At 43.6% G+C, this 24208-nt stretch overlaps 1 protein-coding gene across 1 annotated transcript in view; it reads right to left on the bottom strand.

Moving 5' to 3' along the window:
• Positions 1-741: 741 nt before the first annotated feature.
• LOC131268725 (optomotor-blind protein) overlaps positions 742-24208 on the bottom strand; it is a 125312-nt gene continuing 101845 nt past the window's right edge. Inside the window, exons 5-8 of the mRNA XM_058270994.1 lie at positions 19015-19161; positions 18870-18946; positions 1841-2070; positions 742-1694 (exon numbers count right to left, since the gene is read on the bottom strand). Of these exons, the coding sequence (XP_058126977.1) occupies positions 742-1694; positions 1841-2070; positions 18870-18946; positions 19015-19161 (1407 nt within the window). The remainder of the gene's footprint in view (positions 1695-1840; positions 2071-18869; positions 18947-19014; positions 19162-24208) is intronic.

Consider the following 24208-nt stretch of genomic DNA (forward strand, 5'->3'; position numbering starts at 1 on the left):
TCGCTTAAAAATCTATTCAATTGAACGCGTACGCACGTTGTGCATTATTGTTGTGTTAGTACGTGTGTGTGTGTTGATTTGTATTGGTTTGTAGTGGTATGCCTTGGGGAGTAACATTAGAATCCACTTTTTGGGGGTGGATCAAACAAGTAAGGAGTGGACGAAAGGAACTTCTCCGCAACGGGACACTCAATTCCATTCCGCACCAATTACTACCGGAATGCCTTCCGAAGAGAGGGGTTTTTAAAAAAGCGCTGGGTGCTATAGAGTGGTCGTCTATCTTCCTACTAGCAGTGTTATTCGATCTTTGGTAAGTTGTTACGCGCCACGACGCCGACGTAGCCCAAATCCTAGCTGGAGGTTCCCTGTTTGGATGAGGACTTTAGCCGTTTTGGGGGTTCCTCGTTTCAGAAGGCAGTGCTTACACCGAGGGGAAGTAGAGTTTGAAGAGATACTAATAGTTCTACCTCAGAAGAATCGGAAACAATCAGAAATAAAAACAAATGCTAACCGGTATCGCGAAGCTGCTGGTCTATCAGCCGATCTCTGGAGGACGGTGAGGCCCTACGACATGGCGTAGTGGATGCCGGTGTCGCCCGGACCGATGGCGAGCTGTCACATGCCCCGGTCGATGTGGCCCGCCGTTCCCGGGTCGCCCGCTTCCGCCGCCGCCGTCGCCGTCGGGCTCTGGTAGATCAGGCCCGCCCCGTGGGATGGGTGGAATTCGCCGTTCACCAGACGTCACTGGTCGTGGCCGTGATGGGCTCCCTTCGGTGGGCCACCGTTGCTGTCGACCACCGTCGCCGTGCCACCGTTGATGTTGTGCTTCACCTCGAGCCCGTTCACCATCTTCTCGATGCTCTTCAGCTCCGACGGTGAGTTGGCGGAGGATGGCGGAGGTGGCGGTGGTGGCGCTACTAGCTGGGGTTGTGATTGGGGTGGAGGTGGCTGCGGAGGTGGCGGTCCGATGAGCGGTGGACCGGGCGGCAGAGGGGGCTGCTGGGGCACGACTATGCTGGCGTTGTTGGAGGACGCGTTGGGTATGCTGGCGGGATGGGCGGCGCTGGCGTCGGCCGTCGTCGGTGAGGTCGGATGCTGGGTGGGGGTCGGTGACACGGAGATGGGTCGTGTCGGGGGTGAGTTGGAGGCGGCCCGCGGGTGAGGACTGCTGCTGAGGCTGCGAGCGCCGGCCGAGTTGGAACCGGGCGTCACGGCGTCGAAGGCCGACCCGAGCCCCGACGGCAGGCTATAGGGCGAGAAGCGGTGGCCCTTGAGGCCGTGCAGGGGTGAGGTGGGCGAGTGGCCCGAGTAGTGGCCGAAGAAGGCTGGATGCTGGGCGGCCAGGGCAAGCTGCGCGTTGAACAGCAGGCCCGGGTTCATGGCGGCCGCGGCGGCCGGATTGTGCAGCAGGGACAGATGCGGCGGCGGGTAGAGGCCGTGCGGGTACAGGTAGGGCAGGAGGTGCGGGGGCGGGTGGATCGGCGGGCCGACGGAGATGTTCGGCGACGGGTAGGACGTGCCGGCGCTGCTGGACGACTCCTTCGGGCTGCCCGAGGTCGGACGAAAGGCACCTGTGCTTCCGGACACGCTGTCCGAGCAGTTCGAGTCGCTGCCGTCCCGCTCGTTCTCGTCCGACTGCAGTCTCCTCCGCATCGCCTCCTCCGCGCGCTGCACATCCTCAAAGTTAAACCATCCTAGATTCGGGAAAGGATCATAAAGCAAAGCCAAAGATACACAGAGATACATTAATTCATCGGTTACCAAAGCACTTCAGGAACTCACGGAGTCCTGCTATATCCGAATCGGCTCTTCAACTCCTCAGAGTCACCTAAATACTAACCTGACGCATGGTGATGCATCTGCTGGCTGAGCGAGAGCAGCGGGCTCTGCGGCGGTCCGACCACGTCCAGCAGTTTGTCGTCGTCGTCCAGCGCTGATATGCTATTGGTTCGATGGTCCAAGCCAGCTGGACCTCGCGAGGAGCTGACGGAGCTCGGGCTCAGCTTGTCGCCGTCGCCGCTCCGCTGCCCCATCAGCGACTGCCTGAAAGCAGAACAACTGAAACCCGTACTGGTTAGGTTAGGGTGGGGTTCGGCGATTAGAATGTGTTTCACTACCAGATCATTTAGTTAGGCCGACGTGAGGTTCTTGCAAGCGCTGAGTTCGTTTAGTACAACGATCTCCAGATTTAGTGATCTAATGCTGGGGATGCGGAATTGGATTGAATCCCATTTGATGGATTCAATTCTGACTGGATTTGATTTATCAGGAGCTCGATTCGTGTTCAATTGTTCTTACTGGAAATACAAAATGTTTGAATGATGTTCGTACTTTGCACTTCAATCTTCTCTGACGCTTATTTGACGAATTGGGTTTTTGCTTTGGAGAATTGAATTCCACATGGTATTCAATTCAGATGATTTGAGTCCCTTTCAGTTTTCTCTAGAGCTGAGTAATACAGATTCAGAACCATGACTCACTCTTTGTATCGGTTTGGAGATTCCAAATTCCAGAGATTCATGAATCCTCTAATACAAAAATAATGAAGCTCAAATATTTTCCCAAGATCTATGTACACCAAAGTGTCGTGAAGATGTATGACCGAGGCGTTAGGCTTAATGAAAGTTTTGAAAATTCCTTAAAAATCAAAGATTCATCGATTAATTCGTATGTGTCTTGGGTGAAAGATTCATTAGATACACATGAGCCTACAGATTTATCAGCTATAACTCTCATTTTCTGATTACTTCTTCTTCAAAAATTCAGTAGAATTGACTCATACCAAACTTGATACATTTGATTCCATTCCGAGAACTTTTAGACACTTGTCATCAATATTGTCAACATTAATACTATACCAGAAGGTATGAAGCATGATAATTTCAGTTCCTAATTTTCATACAGCAATACACAACTATGTCACGATAAGGTCCCTTGGAAATTCCGTATCCATAAACTTAAAGATACGTAAATCGTCATCGTAAAACAAGTCGTTTTCTTTTGCTGTGTTGGGTTAGTACTCGATAAAGTAATTGATTTTCTAAACTCCAGAATGATAATATTCATTCCTATCCTTTCTACATTGAGACTAACATATTCTGTGCAGTCACGCGTCTATCGCCATTCAAATCGACCGTTTCCGGTTCCTCGCGTTCATTTTCTTCGCGCGGAGCTAGTTGTGTTTCTTCTTCCGACACAACAACCCAGCTAACCCGCTAATTGAAAACCACTTCATACTGCGCCTCGGGCAGATCCCAAACACTTCACGTCAGCTCCGCAGCAAACCGTGCAAGGGTGCGGACAATTTGTCCGACCCAATTGCGGCGATGACAATGAGGCTGCCTGAATCGTCATCCCAGCATGCACCCCGTTCGGTTTCCTCCCGGGGAAAAGCGGTGTTGTAGGGGAAGAAAAAAAAATGCGAAAACCACCAACGTCTATTTGAATATTTCAAACGCCTCAAGGGAACCACAACCCGTGCCGCGATGTGCGAATCTGATGCGTCATGAGGCGTCATAGGACCCCGTGCGGTGTTGCCGTATAATCGGTTCGGTGTTAGCGGGCATTGCGTCGTTGGCTGTTTTTTCTTCCCGCGTGCGTGAATTTCCCAAAAGAAACCGCTGGCGATCCTTGCCGAGGACACAGGATGACACTCTGGAAAAGTGGCGATATGAGAGAAGTTCATCGTCGACGCACTCGTGGCGAAGCGCAAATCATTGGTTGGAATCTGCATGCTTTTTGTGTCCGCCTTTCACTTCCGACATCCGGGTGGGATGATACGGTGGGAATACTTTCATGCTCCACGGCAACCGGAAGCTGCACAGGAGTCGGAGCAAAAAGTCCCTCGCCGTCGCGGAAAGGCATCGACAAAGACGAATAGCCACGTCACGCGACCGGAAGCTCGAATCAATTTGCCAGCGTCGCTTTTTCGGGGGCTCCGATTTAGGCCGGCCCTGGTGTCTCTTTCATCACCTCGCTTGATGGGAAGCGAGTCGTCCTTTTGAGCGGTCCTCGCCATAAAAGCCTATAGAGTCACTCTCGGGGACCTCCGGGACTCGTTGCGGCGGTGTTTGGTTTTCTTTTCTACACTTTACTTTGTGTGCCCTGTTTTTTTGGCAGAACGCTTCTCCGGCGCTAGTCGAGGTCGTAAATCTTCTCTAGGCGGCGCCGGAACGCAGTGCGACTGTTAGCGATTTTCCACGCACACACAGACCAAACGATGACGCGTTTGCATATTCTGCCACTAACCTCACGCGGATTGGATTCCTTTTTTTACTTCTTGTTGGCCCGCTTTTTGATGATGATCGCTCGTGGAGCAATGAATAAATAATCACACCATCAAACTGGCACGCACTCGATAAACGTGCGTGACGCGGTTTTTATCTACGGCGACCGGTGGTGAAAGGGTTTATTTTTGGGGACCGCTGGGGTTAACGCCGGGCCGCCCCACTTTAACCCTTTGTTGGGGAAAACATTGGAAAAAAATATATTTTTTGAGAGGATGGAAAAAATGAATGATTGTTTCGGGGGGTAAAAAGGGGGTAATAGACGTCAAACAATCATCAACCGGGTTGAAATGGAACCACCACGCAACAAACTGTTAACTGCTATCATAATTCACCTTCAACCCTTTTCCCAGGACAACGCCGCTGAGTGCCGTTCTTGCAAAGTTTTGTGTGCGTTTATGGATAAAAAGGAAAAAGACCAAAAAATAAAGGATAGTGGAACTGCATGCGAGCGCGTGGTGGCATCGATTTATGAGCTCACTGTCGTAAAATAGCACAAATCACACGCATTCGTGCGTGAGCGAATGAAGTCCCCCCATCACCGAAAGGGTTAAGACACCCCACTCCCCGCGCTTTGGGAGGTAAAACGGTTCTTCGCACGAAAGGTGCGGCACCGCAATCAAACTTGTTTAGGATCACCTTTCGTTTGATATCGTTGCGTATATGGCGCGCAGTGAGGGGGGTTTGGTGGCTAGCGATTTCCATTGGAGGAAGTCATATTTTTGCTTCGGAGTGTTCGCCCTCCCCTTCGCGTTGGTGACGGTTTGGTTAGATCAACACTTCACGTAATGGCTGACGGATTGCGTTTTATTGGTTTTATGAACCCTTTTCGGTTGGAACTCGTGTGTCACGTAAGGACGGTCGCCGATCGGTTATGGGAAACCTTCAAAAGGATTGTTTAGGAACAGACCAAATGAAAGTAGTAGTGTAAGTTTTTCTAAAAAAATTATCCTTACATGAATAAAGTATATACAAATAGAAGAAATGTATATAGAAATTACAAAAGATTTTATATGCTGAAAGTTTGCTTTCTTTTGCAACAACTAAGCTTATTACTTCGCAATTGTAACCTCAACACAATATGTAAAGAAAGTTCTAAAGTTTGTTTTGTATGCTTCAATTTCCACCATATTAAATAGAATATCAATTACGGTGACATAAACAAACAGTAGAACATTTTTTTGCATTCAAATGGGAAAGAACAGCGATTGCGAAGGAAGAAAGGAAAACAAACCCTGGTAACAAACACATAACTATGCCCTGCGTGTACAATTAGGTTATTTTTGGCATATTTTATACGATATTTTATATAATTTTTGTGAAAAAAATCATTTGTAATAATTTGTTTTCATAAATCTTATCGAGCAAATTCTCTTCTACATTAAGAAAGAATGTTTCATCTGACTTGCACCTGTTTATTTATGTCTTTTTGTGTACGTCAAACTTTATAATAAATTAAATAGTAAATTTGCACAAAACGCTCACGCTCCTTATGGGATAAAAGAAATTTATCTACACTTTCAAAGTGCTGTATGTCACATTCAAAAAATGAAAGAGTACGTAACGAGAGCCTGGCAATCCATATTTTAGTAATGTTGTAGCAAATGGTGAAAATTCTCAACAAGTTGATTTTAACTACTTCCAAACAAAAAAAGGGGTTAGAGATGCATTTCGACAATGTTTTATGCATGACTACAAACCAAGAGTTTTATGTCATCTGAAGTACCTTGCGAATGCTGGAAACGACGATGTTTGCAAAGCTTAAAATTTAGTTCTAAGTAATTTTGTTTTTAATTCTCGCTATGATTTGTTGAAATAACTAAACAATCAAAACCAAACAAGTAGAACTGCAAACAAGTCAAACTTAGGAAAGCTGTGCCGAGGAAGAGAATTTGAGGGTAAAATCTGCTGTAAGTAAGCATGTCCTCACATTCATAACAAATGGCCGAAGGTTTTCCTTAATTAAAATTGCATTCAAACATATTCAAATAAGTTTACCAATGCACCTCCCAGCCGGTACAATGGTACAATGACTTGACCAGCCGAACCGGACCGATGGTGTTGGTGCCCGATTTCTCACTAAATTAAACATCCCCCACAAACACACACAACGGAGGTTAATGGGGGCGGTGGAGGTCGTGGTTTTCTCCTTTGGGCATGCTACTGTTTGCGCTTCCCTTCCTCCCGGCAGGCTCTTCCCCGTCCCATAAAAGCAAACCAACCGCCCCGGGGTGATCGATGGCGCTCGCGGGCAAGTGGAAAACTGTCCGCCCGATGGATAATAGATTGAATTAGAGCAGGGTATAAATTTTACACCCACCAAATCGACGCTTCCAACGCCCACCGGCCGGAAGGAACCGGTCGGTCTGTCGGCAAAACCGCTGCCAAACCGCACGTGTGCTCCCCGCCATTGGAATGAACATGGCGTAGTAATGGCGAGGAGAAAAAAACACATCTCCACTAAAGCCGCCCTTCCGATGGAAATTGGTAAATGTTCTGGACGTTCCAAACCGTTGGACGACCTCCGTTTGGCGAATTTATAGCATTTCGCCCAAACGTACTCGGGGCCATTGTTTAGGATGTCCTGTTTAATTTTTTTCCTCCAACTAACAACTTCTCGTTTTCCAACGGGTAAAACAAAAAGATGGAACGCTAAAAACCAAGCGCTCGAACGTTGGCGATTTTCCGGTTTGGCTTTCAGGACGCTCCGTAAGAGTGTCGGACCTGAATCGGGCTGGCCACCGAGTGTATTTTGATGTTTGGGAAATGTATTGGAGCGCACTCTTCATCGAGGTTGATTCGAGGTTGCCTCCGAACCGACATGGAACCGACAAACGAACGGTCGAAATTTTCACCATATCGATACCGGGAACGTTGTGTCGTAAAAAGTGGCCACGTTCCAGGATGGAGGAAAATGCTGAAAACTCCCAATCATCACCATTACCAGCATAATGCACGGCGCGGACTCGAGAGGAGCGTGTCGAAGCGTGGAGGATCCAATCTTTCGAACCGCGCACATAAATCAGTTGCTGTTGCGGAGAACTACTGAAAACTCACCCACCTTCCCCGGGCGCCCGGGTCTTAGCCGATCCGAAAAGTCAACACAAACCACCCAACACATCCGCCACACGGCACCACAGTTTCCACCGGAAACCCGGGAGCCCTACCTTATGCCACGAAGCGTTCGATAACCCCCTGGTGAGATGGGAACTCGAGGGAACCGTACCGTCTCTTGTCGTCCGTTCGTTCGTTCGTTCGTTCGTTCGTTATCACGATGATGTGTAAAAAGCTTATACACTGGGTGTGGTTTAATTTGCCACCAATTTGCATACTACATGAGCTCGGTTTATTTTATAGCAGTTGCCCGCCAACAGTGTCTCGCCACACACACACACACCCTACCCTATTTGCGATACTCGAAACTCGTACGCCCCAAAGTTAAGATAATGGTCCGAACGGGGCTCCAGCTGACGTTCGAGCAGCTGGATTTTCCACCCGCCTGGTCTGGCGTGTTCTTTCGGTGGCGTTTTTTGTTTTGTTTTGCACCAAAGGTAATGAAAATTCAATGATCTGTTGGTGCGATTTTCTACCAGAAGGTTTATCCAACGCTTTTCCTTCCCTGTGCCACGAAATTGGTTTTCTTCGTGCGTGATAAGGCAAGTAAGTTGGTAAAGTTTTTCAGCATTTTCTGTTTGAAATGATTCCCATTTCAGTAATTGTATATTTTAATATTGTTCCAATACAATGTGAACACTTTTGAAATTAGACAAAATTCACTTAGTGCTAAAAATTGTCTTATTGGTAGTTGAAGAAATTAAAGTAAACTTATATTACGTTTTTATGTATAAACAGCATATTTTAAAACGAAACATTTCCAACCTCCGAAAAAAACACACTTTTGAGAAATATTTGATCTGAAAGGACATGAACAAGTCAAGGAGCATCTCCTGATTAGTCTATAAATTTGAAAATGTGCGTTATTCAGAGTGGTTATATTAAATCAGAATACTTCCTAGGAAAATGATAAACATTTTCTCGCTAGTGCACTTTTTCACAAGTTTTTTGATGATCACTTTTACCATTTATTTTGTTTGTTTAGTTTTTGATTTCGCAAACTAAAGATCTAATCCATCGTCGATCAATCTTTTTAGAATATCTATAATAATATAGAGCACTTTTTCACATAGTTTTTTTTTTATTAATGTCAGTTTTACTCCACTTTTCTTTTTTAGCAATTTTCATTTTGACCATTTATTTTGTTTGTTTAGTTTTTGGTTTTTATTCTCTAAAGATTTCATTTACCGTCGAAAATGCTATTTAGGATATCTAATATTTGTTTGTTAGTTGTGCATTTTTCAATCAATGTTGTGAATTAGGTGAATGTAAGGGTGAAAAGTATTGAGAAGCTACAAACACAAAAAATATCCTTTTTTGTCCTTGTAACATTTTAATACAAACCCTCCAAAGGCAGCATCTTATGCATGCATTTTCAATAGAATTTCCTTTGCATCGAAATTACCGCTTTCGTAATTGCTTGACCAGCCTGAAGTACCCGCTAGTCGTTCATCTCTTGTTTAATAGTTCTTGTTTCCACACCCGAGCATTAGAAGGCCGCATTCCTGCTCTCCGTGTAGCGAAAGGGGGCGCAAACGGCGTGGCCATAAATCTCACCGAATGTCAACAAGGGCTCCGGCGACGGCAAAAAGGGAAAACAACTCAATTGGGCATTTAGAAAATTACTACCCAAAAACGTGCCGCTATCAATTGTGGCCGTAATGCATCCCGGCAGCAGCGCACCAATCTTTCGTTGTATGGAAAACTTGGTGTATCGTTGTCTCGCATCTCCAAACACCGAAGCACCGACGGGATTCGCAACCGAGATGAAGCGACAAAGGCGACACACGGTGTGACAACCAGGGGGAAAACTCGCTCCGAAGGGCAAAAGGGATGATGCTGGATAAACTATCAGGGTAATTGACAAATTTCTTCACCATTCGTTCGGCGGAAGCGAGCGGACAAATGTGCAGCATCATCTGTGGCACGTGTCCGCACGGTGAAGGAAGCAAGCGATGCATGGGTTGAAAATCATTTTAGTACCAGAAAAGAAATAGTCTTTTTTGTTTCCGGTTGCATGGACAAGGGACGAGTTTTGTGGAAGAAAAATATTCATCGCTTGTTTTTCGAAAGAAAGCAATTTCAAATCGATTAACGGACCTTTTCGCGATAAAGTAAATAAGTGACTCAAGAAAAAAAACTGTACTGTAAACTGTTGTGATGACCTAAGCAATAATCTATTTTTAACCATGAACAGCTTCTAGCCAGTGTTGTTTTATTGAAACTACAGAAAAAGCTATTGTAAAACGAGCTGTTTTCTTATGTTTCGTGCCACAATGAAATGTTTTTCTTTGACGTCATGGCGAATGATGTACCAAGTTGTCAACACGGTTGTTTTAACAGCGTGATGTACCTGTTTCGAAGTGTCATTAGTGTCGAATAAGGGACGATGATCCCAATTGGCAATTCCCTGCAGATGTACCCAACGGCAGAACATTCAATAACATTTCTTCCGTGCTGTTCGCTTTCCCCTGCCGGTATCGCAATCAAATTATGCCATATTGTGTCTAATTAGGCTTCAGCTACATACTTCAGAAAAGTAAAACGTTTTTGTGCGTTAAAGTCATTAAGCTCGATGGAAAGAAATGAGGACACAATCGAACGAAATGCATTACGAGGTTAAAGCAAAACCCGGCATATGAACAAGTCGGCAAACATAACCTCACTCTGGCTCGGTGCAGATCAGCTCGGTAATCGGGTAAATATAGGGCTACTAAAAGCTTTTTAATTGCGCACTGCACTAAAAACACACACCGGGAAACAATCGAAAGAACGGCCGAAGTATGTTCAGGCTAGAGAGGCTTCACAATCGACCACTCGATTTGCAGCTCCAACCATGGAGAGCTTTTCCTGGGGGTCTCAACTTCACTGTTCTCCACCGGCCAGCTGTCATCTTGCAAACGTCGACGTTCGATTCACCCGTTTAGGATGAACCGGTGGGGTCATTTTCGCGTCCATCGTTTTAAAGTACGCTCCGAGCCGCTTGGTCGGTTCGCTGGAGGATCGTTTAATTGAGTCATTTCCCATTACCCGATGCCATTAGCGAGTCCGGACCGACCGTTGGTACTTGCGAAGGGGGATCGCTTAATGGCTGGGCGTAATGGCGACAAGTCGTTCGAATGGTTTCGCCCTGAAGAACAACAAACGTAACGTCGTTAGAGCCATTTTTGCGAAACAGGAACCTGTTTAGCGATACATTTCTGATGATTTTAACTGTTTCTTAAAAGAAAATGTTCATACAACACTAAAATCAGTTGAAAGACAACTTAGACAAGATGTGAAAACGGTGTCAAATAATTGAATCATATTACAAAGTGTGAGGAAGTGAGGAAAAGGAACTAAATTCATTCGAACCGGTTGAAGGTGGTGTAAAAATTGGCCTTCCACGTCGAGTGTGTCGGAAATAAATTGCTTCTGACATGGCAAAGGAACCGAAACGGAAGTAACCGCAAACCGACGAGACTAACTCCGCGAGCAACCCGACGTTTCGTAAGAAGAACAAAAAGCCACCTCCCTCACGGAAGAAGAAAGGAGGGGGGAAGGGGGTGGAATTGCAATTTCTTTGGCTTGTAATTTTCACATTACAGCACCGCCGGGGCGTTCGGGAAAACGCCAGTGCCAACGCCTTTTTTTGCACGGAATAATTTTCCACCCGGGTTTTCCCGGTTTCCTATAATCACCCCCGGGGTCGAGGGGTTGGAGGAGGGATTAGCCACATATTTCACCTTACACACACATACATACACATGGCCAGCGGCGCCTTTTGATCGCTCCGGTGCTTACTGTTTACTTATGTATTTATGCATTCTTGAGGTGTGCTCGCAATTTTTGTGCAATTTTCCAACCCCAAACCCGCACCCGGATCCTTTGCCACACTGTCCACTTCACCGCCCGTTGTTACCGCACGTCTAGCTTCCTTTCCCGTGTTCTATTTCAAGTCGAAGGAAATATTTTCCGAGTGGAAATTTTCCGGACTTGAAACGTAGGTAAGGTCGTACGATAACCCTGGCTCATGAATTCAATTCACATGCGTTTGATCATACGCGCTCGAGAATGGAAAGCCAAAGATAACCATAGGATGGCGAAGCGGGAAAATTGGCGGGACACAAAATCTAATGATAATGGGAAAAGCATGATGCAGACTAAGGCAGAGCAGAGAAAATACAGGAATACCTATATGTGGGGTTCATTCCAGAAGGGAACCGCATTGTGTGTTCTGATGGAAATTTGCGATAAAAAGATTATTTTCAGTTCAATAAAATACATATTATGAAACATATTTTATTCTTCCCTTTTATAGAAATCGATTAAACTGTGGTCAATTTTAGATCCGTTCCAGAATAATCGGACCGGCCTAGGAATGGACGAAATGTATGATCTTGAGGGTGAATTTTGGGAAATTGCACATGGAAAAGGTCTTGTGGTGTGTGTGTGTTTTGATCCTTCCGGAGGATCTTTTGGCTAAAGAATTAGTGTAATGCGGGACATTTGCTCGACCGACCAGCAAACCATTCAACCGTGCAGCCGAGGCAGGCACGTGGACAACCTTCCCGGGCGATTGTGAGGGAGTTTTTCCATGCCCCCTATCCCACCCAACCCACCCACGGGATAACGATTGGTTCGGGGGGAAAAATCAACCGTTACGAAAAGGAATCGGTTGCCCATTTTTGTTCCGGTTTGTTTACCTACAAGACGCCCGGATGGGATTGGAAAATTGTGGGCCGGAAAAGAGCGGGGATGGGGAGGGGGAGATGCACCCTCACCCGGAGCCGGAAGCTGTTGGCTCACCGGAAAAGCTGACCGACCGCTGACCGATTCGGATCTTGGTAATTCGATTCATTTTTCACCCCCGCCAAGAAAATATCCGCTATCGGAATCGGAATTCTTTTCCGGAGGGTCGGGGTTTCCTTTTTCCAGCTTTTCTCGTTCCAAAGAATGGGAGAAAGTTGCTTGCTGGTTTTTTTCCCTTGATTCTTAGACAAGACAGGATGTGCCGAGGTAAAGGATTACGTTCAAAAGACGATACACCGTCGATTAGGAGCCTCCTAATGTCGCTTCTGCCGAAGCTGCTGATGATGATGATGTTGGAAGTTGATTGCTTTCACATCCCTTTTAGTCCACCCTTCGGTCAATCGATTCGCCCTCGGTTCACTCTAGAATGAGGAGTTCTGGAGGTTTGGCCTTGGTTTCCCCACGTGAAAAACAATACATCAAACAATCGACCGTAAGGAAGAACGCTACCGGAGTTCCCCACCCCCTCCGTTCGAGGAACCGATACAAATAGGATTACCGGGGATCTGATAATTGATATGGAAAGGTTTAACTAGCGGCATTTAGCACCAATCGAGGGAATGGGGAAAAAGAAGATCGGGTTCTGTTTATCTTGAAGAGATACAATATTGGAAATAGAGGGTTGAGGTTGGGAGTACATACTCCTGCACGGTAACTCCACCGGAGCGTTAAAAAAAGAACATACCCGGAAGGATTTGTGAGTGTGCTACTCGAAAGTTAATTAATATGTTCCGGGTGACGCTTTTGTTTTTGCACTCAATGACATGAACTTCAAGAGTTGAAAAGGTATTCCTGACATTGGAATGTCAAAGACTGCCATCAAGATAAATAAAGTTGGATCCGAAAATTAGATAAAGATATCTAATCTATTTAATAATGGAGAAAGCTTAGTAAAACATCTTAATTTAGACTCATTTCTACAAGATTTTGTGAAGGAAAGAAAACATGGACTTACAAAAAATGTGTTTTAATTTTTACTGACTTTTTCATTAAAACAAGCACATACTCTTTTTCCAAGAAAGTTTCTCGAATGTCGAAGCAAAATACAAAATTACTAAAACAATAATTTCCTCCGTTAAACTAAGCTCAGTAAGAAGCGATTGTTTTGATACAAAATCGATCAATCAACCAGCTTTATCGACAAACGGCACGTAATCTCTCGTGGTCTATGCTGAGACGCTACTATTTTTTTTTTTCTCTGGCCTTCCCTAACGTCTTTCTGCAACCACACGCAGGTGCCACCCAAGTAGCGGCCGTACAACCCCCCGCTGGATCGCCCGTCTCGCCCGATTGCGCCCGCGAAGCTGGCGGGTGGTTGGCAGGAAAATTGCTGCCTTCCTGACAATTTTAATTAAATTACGCAAAACATCAATTGAATTTGCCCTGCGTCACCGGGTGGCCACCAACTGATGTGCCGGTGCCGGCGTCGACTCCGCTGGCGATGTGGCCGTTGCAGCATCCCATCCGGTACGCGACGCGCACTGGGCTGGAATTATTCGATTTACTCCCGCAATCAACTTCCGACCAATTCCGACGCGGAGATGGTTGCGCTGCCGACCGTTTGTTTGACCGGGGAAAAAGAACAAGAAAACTCCACACAAAGCCACTATCATGATTGAATGGGGGACTGGGGGGGACATAGGGGTCCAATGAGGGTGTGAGGCACCGTTTGACATCGCGTTTGGATAGGGTTCTCCCGTCTGATAGGAGACGCAAGCCGACGACAGCCAACCTGAACAACTTGTCACCAACTGGTATGCGGGTTAGCAAATAAAAACGGAAAAACTTTTGGGAAGCATGTTTTTTGTGAATTGTCTCTCGAGGGGAGGGAGGGGCGGGGGTAAAAATGTGGGACTCGAAACAATAGCGCAATAAATTACGCAACGCCTCAGTTGCAATGGCAAAATTTGAGATAAACCAAAACGTGGTGTAAGTTGGTGATGGTGATGACTTCTTTTTTCGCAGTTTATCCATGGTTTTGCACAAAGTTTGGCGTTAGAAGTTTTCCACTTTTTGTTTTGATGAGTGGACTATGAATATTTTGTAGTCGAGTAGTAATGTAGTAATTAGAATATGGCTTGGAACTATAAATTTCTTTGTTCCACATATTTGATTTATTTAAAATGATGAGTTGAGTATTTTAGAAAAAGGTGATGGAAAATCAGATCCAATTCAAATACAAAATAAGATAAATTGCTTATTTTTTGCAAAATTGCGCGTACAAAACGTGCCAATTTAAACTCATTCGTTTAAACTTGGACGTCTTTAAGATGAGGTTGTAAGATAAAACTAATTTAGTACATTCACGTAAGTTTTAATAAATGTTTTAAATGCTGTATCCAAGCAGTTTTTTTCGATCCAATGAAAATTCTCTTCTGATTTGTAATAGAGTATTGGACTGTTTTTTGACAGTTGATTAAACAATCCTTACATAGGTAACGGTGATAAGCTATTTACAAGCAATCATACAAATATTTAAACCAAATGGTTGAAAGTTTAAGAAGTGTGAGGTACCATTGAAGCTAAGTTTTTTTGAAATTTTATTTGAATATTTTTCATATCATCCATTACTATTTCGTAGTATATAAATAAAAGACCTCACTTGTATGCAGTCCAACAGTATAATAAATAAAAGTTACATAAAGAATGTCAAACCTGCATCGAAACAATCTAGGGTAACTGTACCAATAGTGGTGCACTTAGTACTGTAAATACCAAATAAGTGTAATTTATTAGTGTTAAGAATACAATATTCTACATATTTGAATCAATTATGATCGAAACATGACTTTTCTTCTGAAAAACATCTATTTTTGCCGTAAAGCATACAAAATACACGCAAAAAATCGTATTTTTCTTCCTATTCGGTTGCTCCTATTATGGTGGTATGGTTCCTATAGTTGTGGTATCGTGTTCCTATAGTGGTGGTAGTACGAAAAACTTAAATATATTTTGGCTATAACTTATTTTTGAAACATATTTCAAACAGAACGGTAAAATACTCCTTCACCAATGCGTTGTCATTGAAAAGACTGTATTGTTTTACCGAAATATGTCCAATTTTAATTCATAAAAAATGCTCTGAATATTACAGCTAAAACAATAGTACATGCTTTATAGCGTATCCTTCGCCCGCTTTCTTTTTTCTTTCCTCTGCTTCTTCTGCTGAGCCTTCTCTCCAGTTCCGCTTTGTTTATTTTGTAGAAACAGAATAAAATCACTAAATTTACCTGATTATATTGGCCAAAACCGGAATAAAACTAAAATATACTTGTGAAAAAATCTATGGCTACTATAGGAACAACTTGGGTTTTTGTGCCTATAGTGGCACTATGGTAAAAACTATGAAAATATAATAAAATTATGCTAAAATGCACTAAGTTCGTATAAATCAATTATATTGGGGTTTGTCAGTAGTGAAATCATATAGTTTTAATGATTTTGCAGTGATTTTTAGCCTTAAGAAAATCATGATATCCGTTATAGATTCTTAAGGAATGCAGCATGTTGGGTCAACCTGTTTTGAAAATATGTTGGTAGTACGAAAAACTTAAATATATTTTGGCTATAACTTATTTTTGAAACATATTTCAAACAGAACGGTAAAATACTCCTTCACCAATGCGTTGTCATTGAAAAGACTGTATTGTTTTACCGAAATATGTCCAATTTTAATTCATAAAAAATGCTCTGAATATTACAGCTAAAACAATAGTACATGCTTTATAGCGTATCCTTCGCCCGCTTTCTTTTTTCTTTCCTCTGCTTCTTCTGCTGAGCCTTCTCTCCAGTTCCGCTTTGTTTATTTTGTAGAAACAGAATAAAATCACTAAATTTACCTGATTATATTGGCCAAAACCGGAATAAAACTAAAATATACTTGTGAAAAAATCTATGGCTACTATAGGAACAACTTGGGTTTTTGTGCCTATAGTGGCACTATGGTAAAAACTATGAAAATATAATAAAATTATGCTAAAATGCACTAAGTTCGTATAAATCAATTATATTGGGGTTTGTCAGTAGTGAAATCATATAGTTTTAATGATTTTGCAGTGATTTTTAGCCTTAAGAAAATCATGATATCCGTTATAGATTCTTAAGGAATGCAGCATGTTGGGTCAACCTGTTTTGAAAATATGAATTTTGGCGCTTATATATTACAGAATGAGATGGTTCATCTTTTTAACACTCCGCAGAAGATCAAAGAACATTTCATAGAAGAACAAATAACTCCATTGTATATATATCGGCCTAGAGCTAGGATTTTATTCCACTACAACCACTATTGGTACTAGCTCCACTATGGGTGCACTTACCCTAAGTGAATAAAAAAATAAAGTAAAAGTAAAGAGGTTGTACGGTAAATTTCATAACCAACGTATTTATGCTGTTCTGGAAGTCATATTTGAGGTGGTTATTCAGAATAGCTTCTCTCGAATATGTTTCTTGCTAACGGGATAAAAGAAATTGATACTTTCATCGACATTTTTGCTCTTTACGGTAATGTCACTTGGTAAGCTGATCCCTCCTAAAACCACAACAGCAATAAAAGTAATAGAAAACGGTAACAAATCGTTTACAATCATTTCCCGGTACTTTGTCGTAAACGTTAGTGAAACCCTTTTTTCCTAAACGATTTCCAATCTAAGTGAATAAAAAAATAAAGTAAAAGTAAAGAGGTTGTACGGTAAATTTCATAACCAACGTATTTATGCTGTTCTGGAAGTCATATTTGAGGTGGTTATTCAGAATAGCTTCTCTCGAATATGTTTCTTGCTAACGGGATAAAAGAAATTGATACTTTCATCGACATTTTTGCTCTTTACGGTAATGTCACTTGGTAAGCTGATCCCTCCTAAAACCACAACAGCAATAAAAGTAATAGAAAACGGTAACAAATCGTTTACAATCATTTCCCGGTACTTTGTCGTAAACGTTAGTGAAACCCTTTTTTCCTAAACGATTCCATGAACCACTTTGCCACCCTTGAAACTAGGGAAGCTGTGGGAATCTTGCTGATTAATTCGCCTTCCGTCCGGTCCGTGATCGGCCAGAAAACATTGCAAACAATAACCGGACCCTACCGACAACAGCCCTGCCACTCACCAAGAGCGCCAGGACTTCGTCGTAAGGGTGCCTCATTTCCGTCCGCTCACGCTGCGGGTCGAGAAATTTGTAACCGGTGATTATCCATGGCCCAAAAGGGTGAACTTGCCGGCGATAAATAAAAGGGTGTCAAAATATTTGCCGCCACATCGTCAACGTTCACGACGGCGACATCATTAGGGGTTAGGGTTTGTTTAGCAATGTGGCAACATTTCTTCGGGACCAATTTCTTGCCCAAGGGTGCCTCTCCCAGGGCAAAACTTTCCCGGATGAAGCCATTTACCGCTCGGTTTTAGAGGAATTTGTTACAGAAATTCTTTTCTTCAGAAAATTTCCCGCATCCCTCTGGTTTTTAGGGGAAGTCATAAGAAAAGAGTCAACTCACCGACGGTTAAATACCGTCCTACAGCTACGGTACGTTTGAAGTACCCCCTTAAATCGAACTCATTACAACGATTTATGTGTAAACATCAGGGATTCAATCGATATCCGGTGGAAAGCTGAGCATACACATGGACTTGATAATCCATTTTCATCTCGTGTTCGTCACTCTCAATAGGTATCAGATAACAAAACAAATCTTTCTATCTAGCTCCCTGCGCTTCAGTTATCTCTCGAACGATAGACCACTTCTCACGCATTAACCTTTTTGACTTTTGTATCGATTACAAACCACCCTCGGTGGCATTCAATTACTCGCATAATCCTCGCACATCCCGCTCATTTATTTCACGGCTTCTTCTCGAATATCTTCGGATCGGATCGTTTACTTCCCTTTGCGATTTCCTCCGTTTTTCCGCAGGGCGGATGATGTGTAATTGATTTTCACAAGCTTCTCACTTAGAGGAGGTGTGGGTGACTAAGCTGAACTTGGGGATCGCAGGAGGGTGTCATGTAAGTTAGCTGGATTTATTTGAATTATTAACATCTTTAATCCAAACCTCCGTTTAATGTAGTTAACAAGCAAACCCGATGAATTCCAGGAAGCTAAAGAAACATCACTGTAGAAATCATATTGAGCGTCGAGACAACAGTTCAATCGTAATTCGAAGAACAATATCTGTTGTTGACCAACGCCGAGTTTGTGAAGGCAAATGGTTTGGGTATTGTAAATATCGCCTTTTGGGATGTTATTTGATTCCCTTTCAACGAGGTTGTCTTTTATAAAACATCCATTCAATCCACCTTTTTCGCTTCAGAAACGATGCATAATGTATTGCACTCACAGAATGAACTTTGGAAACTTATTGTGGGAAGTCTATACATTTGTCTGACGCTCGTTTTCTCCCCTTGAGAGTTGGAAAATGCACACAACCAGTGAAGGGAGAAGAAAAGTACGAGCGTAAAGTAAATTGAGCAGGAAAGAGACTCGAAGACACTATTCGCAGACGCAATCAATCAACTAGATGGATTTGGTTTGATCGGAAGTAAAGACGACACTTTCAAATCGAAAATCAATAAACTCTACAACACGAGTTGAGAACGCTCCGGCTTGCAAGAAACTCGTCGTAAACATAGCCATTGGTAATAGTAAAAATAATGAATGCAGGGTCAGTCAAAACTACTTACTTTTTCTCCCGTTTGCCGGCACCAGTATCACGAAATCCTTTCGCGAAAGGATTATTATCTATTTTCAATTGCGTTATCTAAGGGAAGGGAGGAGAGACATAAAAATTAAAGTCAAAAGTTTACATTACAAACTATGTTTACTTACTTTTTCATTTTGATATGCAGTTACAGCTATGAATTCGGTTTCCTTAAACACGTAGGTACGAAACGTCGAGTACGGCAGCTTCAGTATGTCGTTTGCTCGGACTAAATGAAATCTAGGCTGGTACTTGTGCATCGAATTCAGGATTGTCTGTAATTGTGAGAAAGGAAAGGGTAAACAGTTAATGCGTTATTATTGTGAGAAGTTCAACCAAATGCTAAAGTGCCAATTATTTTTCGAAAACTTAATAATTTCGAATGATTAACAATTTGATTGCATTTTGTCTCATTATTTTTTAGTTCGGACCATTATCCATTGCCAAGAGCAATAAAAGTTGCGAACCTTTGGTGGACGTTTATCCCTTTACAGTTTTGCAATAACCTTCATTTCTGTGCTGAGAAATATTTGATCGTGTGAATGAAAAGTTATTTTTTATTATATCATTATATTTTCTTTTCGAAATGTCGTTCGACCCTAGGCTGGAAAAGACGGAAGCAGTAAACTTTTACATGAACCGCACGGCATGCGAATCCCTATTTCGTGAGGTAGAAAAAAACCTAAAATCAAATAGGAAATTGCACTCCGTGGGTAATCATAAAACTAGAAAATGGACAACAGTCATGGAAAGCGCTTCCGGATGTAAAACGAGCAACAAAAAAATAGGCAGACTCTGTTAAAAGACCACCATCGACGCTAATTTGAAATGATGTAGCGGAAGTTTGGAAAAACCCTAAAATTGGTCCCAGAAGAACATCAGCACAAAGACAAAAATGTAATCAAACGGGGAACCAATGAGGTCATCGTGCGGAATAGGTTCGTGAGTCGATTCGGGGTTTAACAGTAGAAACTTTCCGTCGTTATGTCTACTCTCATAATGTAAATTGATACTTTCATGTTTTTTAAAAATATTCACAGTGTGATAAAATAGTTTTAAAATGTTTTACTATGTGAGTTTTCGATTTTTCAAACAAGCCGCATATCAAATCCTTCTTACTCGTTGCCGAATATATAGTAACCAGTTAATTTCCGGCACAGGAAGATGGTTCCCCGAGTTGTTCAACCTCTTTACGTTTTGTCAGTTAACAGTTTTGCTTGTCGCCTTAAACTTCAGCCCTCGAAATCAAAACAAACCACCTTATCTGCATGCGGTAATGAATGGACGAAAGAATGAATGGACGCTCCATCCCGCGGTCGTAGCAATGATGGATGGTTGGTTGGATGAGGTGGCTTCCTTCACACTCATCCAAGCTCCCTTCGTAACACTTCGAACCGACGCCGTACATGTACACCGCGAACGGACGGGTCTCATTAATTCAATTATTTTATTAATTAGATTCATTCACTTTTATGACTCTTTGTTTACGTGCTCGCGGGGCAAAGGAAGGCGCTCGTGGATTTGTCTTCGGTAGGCAAGCGAGTTTGGTCGTTTGTTTTGTCTTTGATTCCGTTTAGAGATGTGTGTGCTTCATTTCTATTCACAACCTCACATGATGATGTCCTCTCGTGAGCTGCTAACGCTTCATGCTCATGTTTTCATACCCTAACTCCGTTGGGTCAAGTTGGGTGTTGGCATAGGAAGAACATAATCGCGCACAGAGGAAAAACCGAGTTTGGAACTTGTAGCAAATCTCAGTGGTGCAACTGGAGGATCATTCATTCATTAGTTTGTTTTCGCGTATTCTGACTAATGAGTAGGGCGCCGTTAGTGCCGATTGCCAGGTGAGATAAATTAATGCTCATTCATGGATTTCGTGTGAGTTCTCTTTTCCTTTTTTGTATGCCACATGAACAAGGAAATTGTCATTAAAACGGCCATAAAAGGTTAACTGCTTCCAGGTAAACATTCCATTGAGAAGTCACACTACGATCGGTAAACGCTACATGCATAGGAAGTTATTTAACGTGCAATTTTACTTTACTTATCCAATCGGAATGATTTGAAAACTGTTCGCAAAAGAATTCCATCAAATTTAAAAGGCTTCACTTAAAAATCAAACATCAATGTTTTTGTCATGAAGGAATGAAAGTAATTAACGAAATTTCAATCTTTGTACTAAACGAAATTCTAGTTATTTTCTACATTGAAAAGCATTTAATGAGAATAGCAACAAACATAACGAAATTTTTATCAAATTAGATCATCAAGTAGTAATAATAATATATCACCTAGTCAATTAAACTTTCGTTAAAGAATCTCGTGTTTTGGAATGTTTAGGTTTCATACATGTTTTATCTGTTCTTTCATAAAAAAAATATTTGAAATTATAAAATAATATACATTATTGTGTTTTTTTTTTCAATTTTAATCTTTCAATGTGAGAGATTTGAGAAAAATTAATGCAGTTTTTTTTAGAAAATATCGTACAAACAAATATTTTTAGGCAATGTATTTTTGGATGCCATTTTTAAATTCTTAAGAGTTTTGAAGTTCAATTAAATATGAGTGTAAGAAATCGACTTAAAAAAATCGTTTAGCTTTGCCGATTCAGATGCACTCCGTGTGGCCACTTTGAGCGTTTGTGATTTTCTTCCATTCCCCCCATCGTGCCATGTCTCCCATTCCGTCCATCGATCGAGCTGGGCCAAGCCTGGGAGCAAATGGTCGATCGTGCGCTTGATGAAGATATAACATTTACTTCCTACGTCCCTCGTCAACCCGGGGTGTAGGGAGGTTCGGTGGTTGTTATCGTTGCAGCCAACCGTCTCCCAATTCCCCACAACCCTCTTGCCCCGAACGAAAATGGGAAACACGGAAAGAATCCCGGAGGTCCCAATCATCATTTCATTAAGCAGCCCACGTACCCAAGGGGTGGTGGAGGTGGGGTAACGAACGGAGGGTAACCCGAAGGCCGCGACGAGTAAATGGGCGACGAAAGATCGGCTGTCCGGTGCCGCGGACCCCACGCCTTCGGGGGAAAGAAAAAGGCGGAGGGTCAGAAATAATGATTAAATAATCATACCCCAGGTGGGTGGGTTTGGGGGGAATGGAAGGGACGCCGACGGGGAGGCTGCGCTTGGGCTCCGTGCCGGACCAGATGGGTTAAGCATTATCTTGTTAATTTTTCCATCTTAAGCTCATTCGAAACTTCCTTTTCTCGTAAAACCTCTCACTTTGCGAGTCGATCGTACGCGCGATACGGTTTCGGCCTTTTTGGGCCTCGGGAGTTTTGAGGTGGGGGAGGGTGGGAGGGCGTGATTGCGCGATGATCGCGACGTCGAAATAATTTCGCCACTCCACGAGTACGTGTGTCCGGCTGGTGTGTGTGTTGTGTGTTTGTGCGAACGGTTTTCTTGTCCATTTTGTTCCACAGTTTTGTTTTTTCCGCTCGACACACGCTTCATTTTCCTTTCGCTCGTTTGCTTGCGTTGTTTCGTGTCTCGTACGCCCGGGCCGATAATTTAGTCGTTTCGTTCCCTCTCCTAACCTTTGCATGTTTCCTCCCTTGCCCCACATCGCTGCTCGATCATATTTTCACGATTTTCATTAATTGCTCTTGCGCTGGCTCGGACGACATTTTGGGAAGCTGAAGAAAAACACCCCCCATCAAAGGGTTTTGCCAGTCACAGCCATTCACACCGTCGCTGATAAACCCCTCCACATGACGGCGTCATGTTTGCTGGTTGGCGTAAAACCATTTTTTTTAAAATTCCCATTTACCTCCCCTTCTCGAGAAGGCCACTTCAAACGAACACTGCATTCGTGTGCAACAGGGCAGGAGGGGGGGAGTAAGGAAGTGAGGAGAAAGAAAGGCACCAACGGAAAGTGCACACTCTATATCGCTCGCGTACACCACGCCCCCTTTTGTGTGTGTGTGTGTGTCTAAGAGGGGGGGGCGCGCGAGTTTGGATCACCCTTAGCCCACCCATTTGAAAGCTCACCCCTTTTTTGCTACCCCAACGGCATTATCCCCCCTCCCTTTCTTCCACACTTCCTTTACCGGTCGCGATATAATTTCTTTTCGCGTGGTTTTTCTTGTTGCGTTTTTTTTATTTCCTTGGAGCGCTTTTGGGAGCCAGCAACAAAAAGAAGCTTTAGAATAAAGCTTTCAAAGTGATGGTTGGGGTTGGGTTAGAAAGTCTGGGCGCCTCGCCTAAAGGCCGACCACCCTCAAAGTCGGGCTCCGGGTTGTTCGTGTGTTTGTGTGTGTATGCGGAGAGTGTTTTCTCTCATCAACCTCCCCATTCCTTTTGGGGGGCCTTTTGCCACCCTATAATCTTCGTGCGAACTTCTCGTCCCACGGTGCGAAGGCGGGTGGAAGGAAAAGGTCCCCGTGTTCGTGATCTGGTGCCGAGTGAATTCGTTTATGACCATGCCAGCCCGCCCCTCCACAGTTCCCCCTTTCGTCCCCCGACAGCTCGAGGGAGGACATTAATAACGTCGGTTCGTCGTCTACGGTCGCACAAGTCACCATCCCCGTTGCTCCGGATTGGTTTCTCATTGCCCGTTTTCCGGACCACCGGGCCGGCGTGGGGATCATAATTTCCCAGCATCCTGCATCCGACACCCAACTGCGTGTGTGTGTGTGCCTCTATGAAAGGAAGTGGAAGTGGCTCGTTTTGACCGTTTGATTGTTTTTTCGCTCCCTTCGCTTCCCCTGGTGGTTGCATAAAGTAGCATCTTTCCCCCAAAACACTGGCATCACTTAAGGCAGCGAACTTTCGACTTTTCAACGCGCGATCGTCTTTGGGTGGCCATCGTTACGCGGGGTTTTTGTCAACGAACGCGATTTACCCGCGTTCGCTTCCGCTCGAATTCGGGGCGGGCTGTAAAAATGGCGGCTTCTTTTCGGCCACAGCTGGCCACGGGACGGTCGGGTTTTCCAAACCACCTACCCTGCCCCGGAAGTTGACCGTTGTTCGCCGGATGCGGCAATCGGAGATGATTATGATGATGATCTCGTTTTTTTTCCCGCCGAGATTGCCGAACCAAAAAAAATAAAACACGAGACCGTATCGAAAGGGAAGTGACAAATTAGGTACAAAGCCGAGTTAAGTTTTAGGAAAAAGGGGAACGAAAAGGTTTTATGATAGCTTGAAAATTGGCATGTGAAAAAGGATGATTCATGTTTGATTCATCGCTATTCCGTTTTTTTCGCCGTTGCTTGGGTTTGCCTTTTAACTTGTTTACGATCCGGTTTAGAATCCACCTTTCATCGTGGTAAAGTTTCATCATAATCTCAACTATCTTCCCGCAATC

Source organism: Anopheles coustani, chromosome 3, assembly GCF_943734705.1.
Source record: "Anopheles coustani chromosome 3, idAnoCousDA_361_x.2, whole genome shotgun sequence".
Taxonomy (NCBI): domain Eukaryota; kingdom Metazoa; phylum Arthropoda; class Insecta; order Diptera; family Culicidae; genus Anopheles; species Anopheles coustani.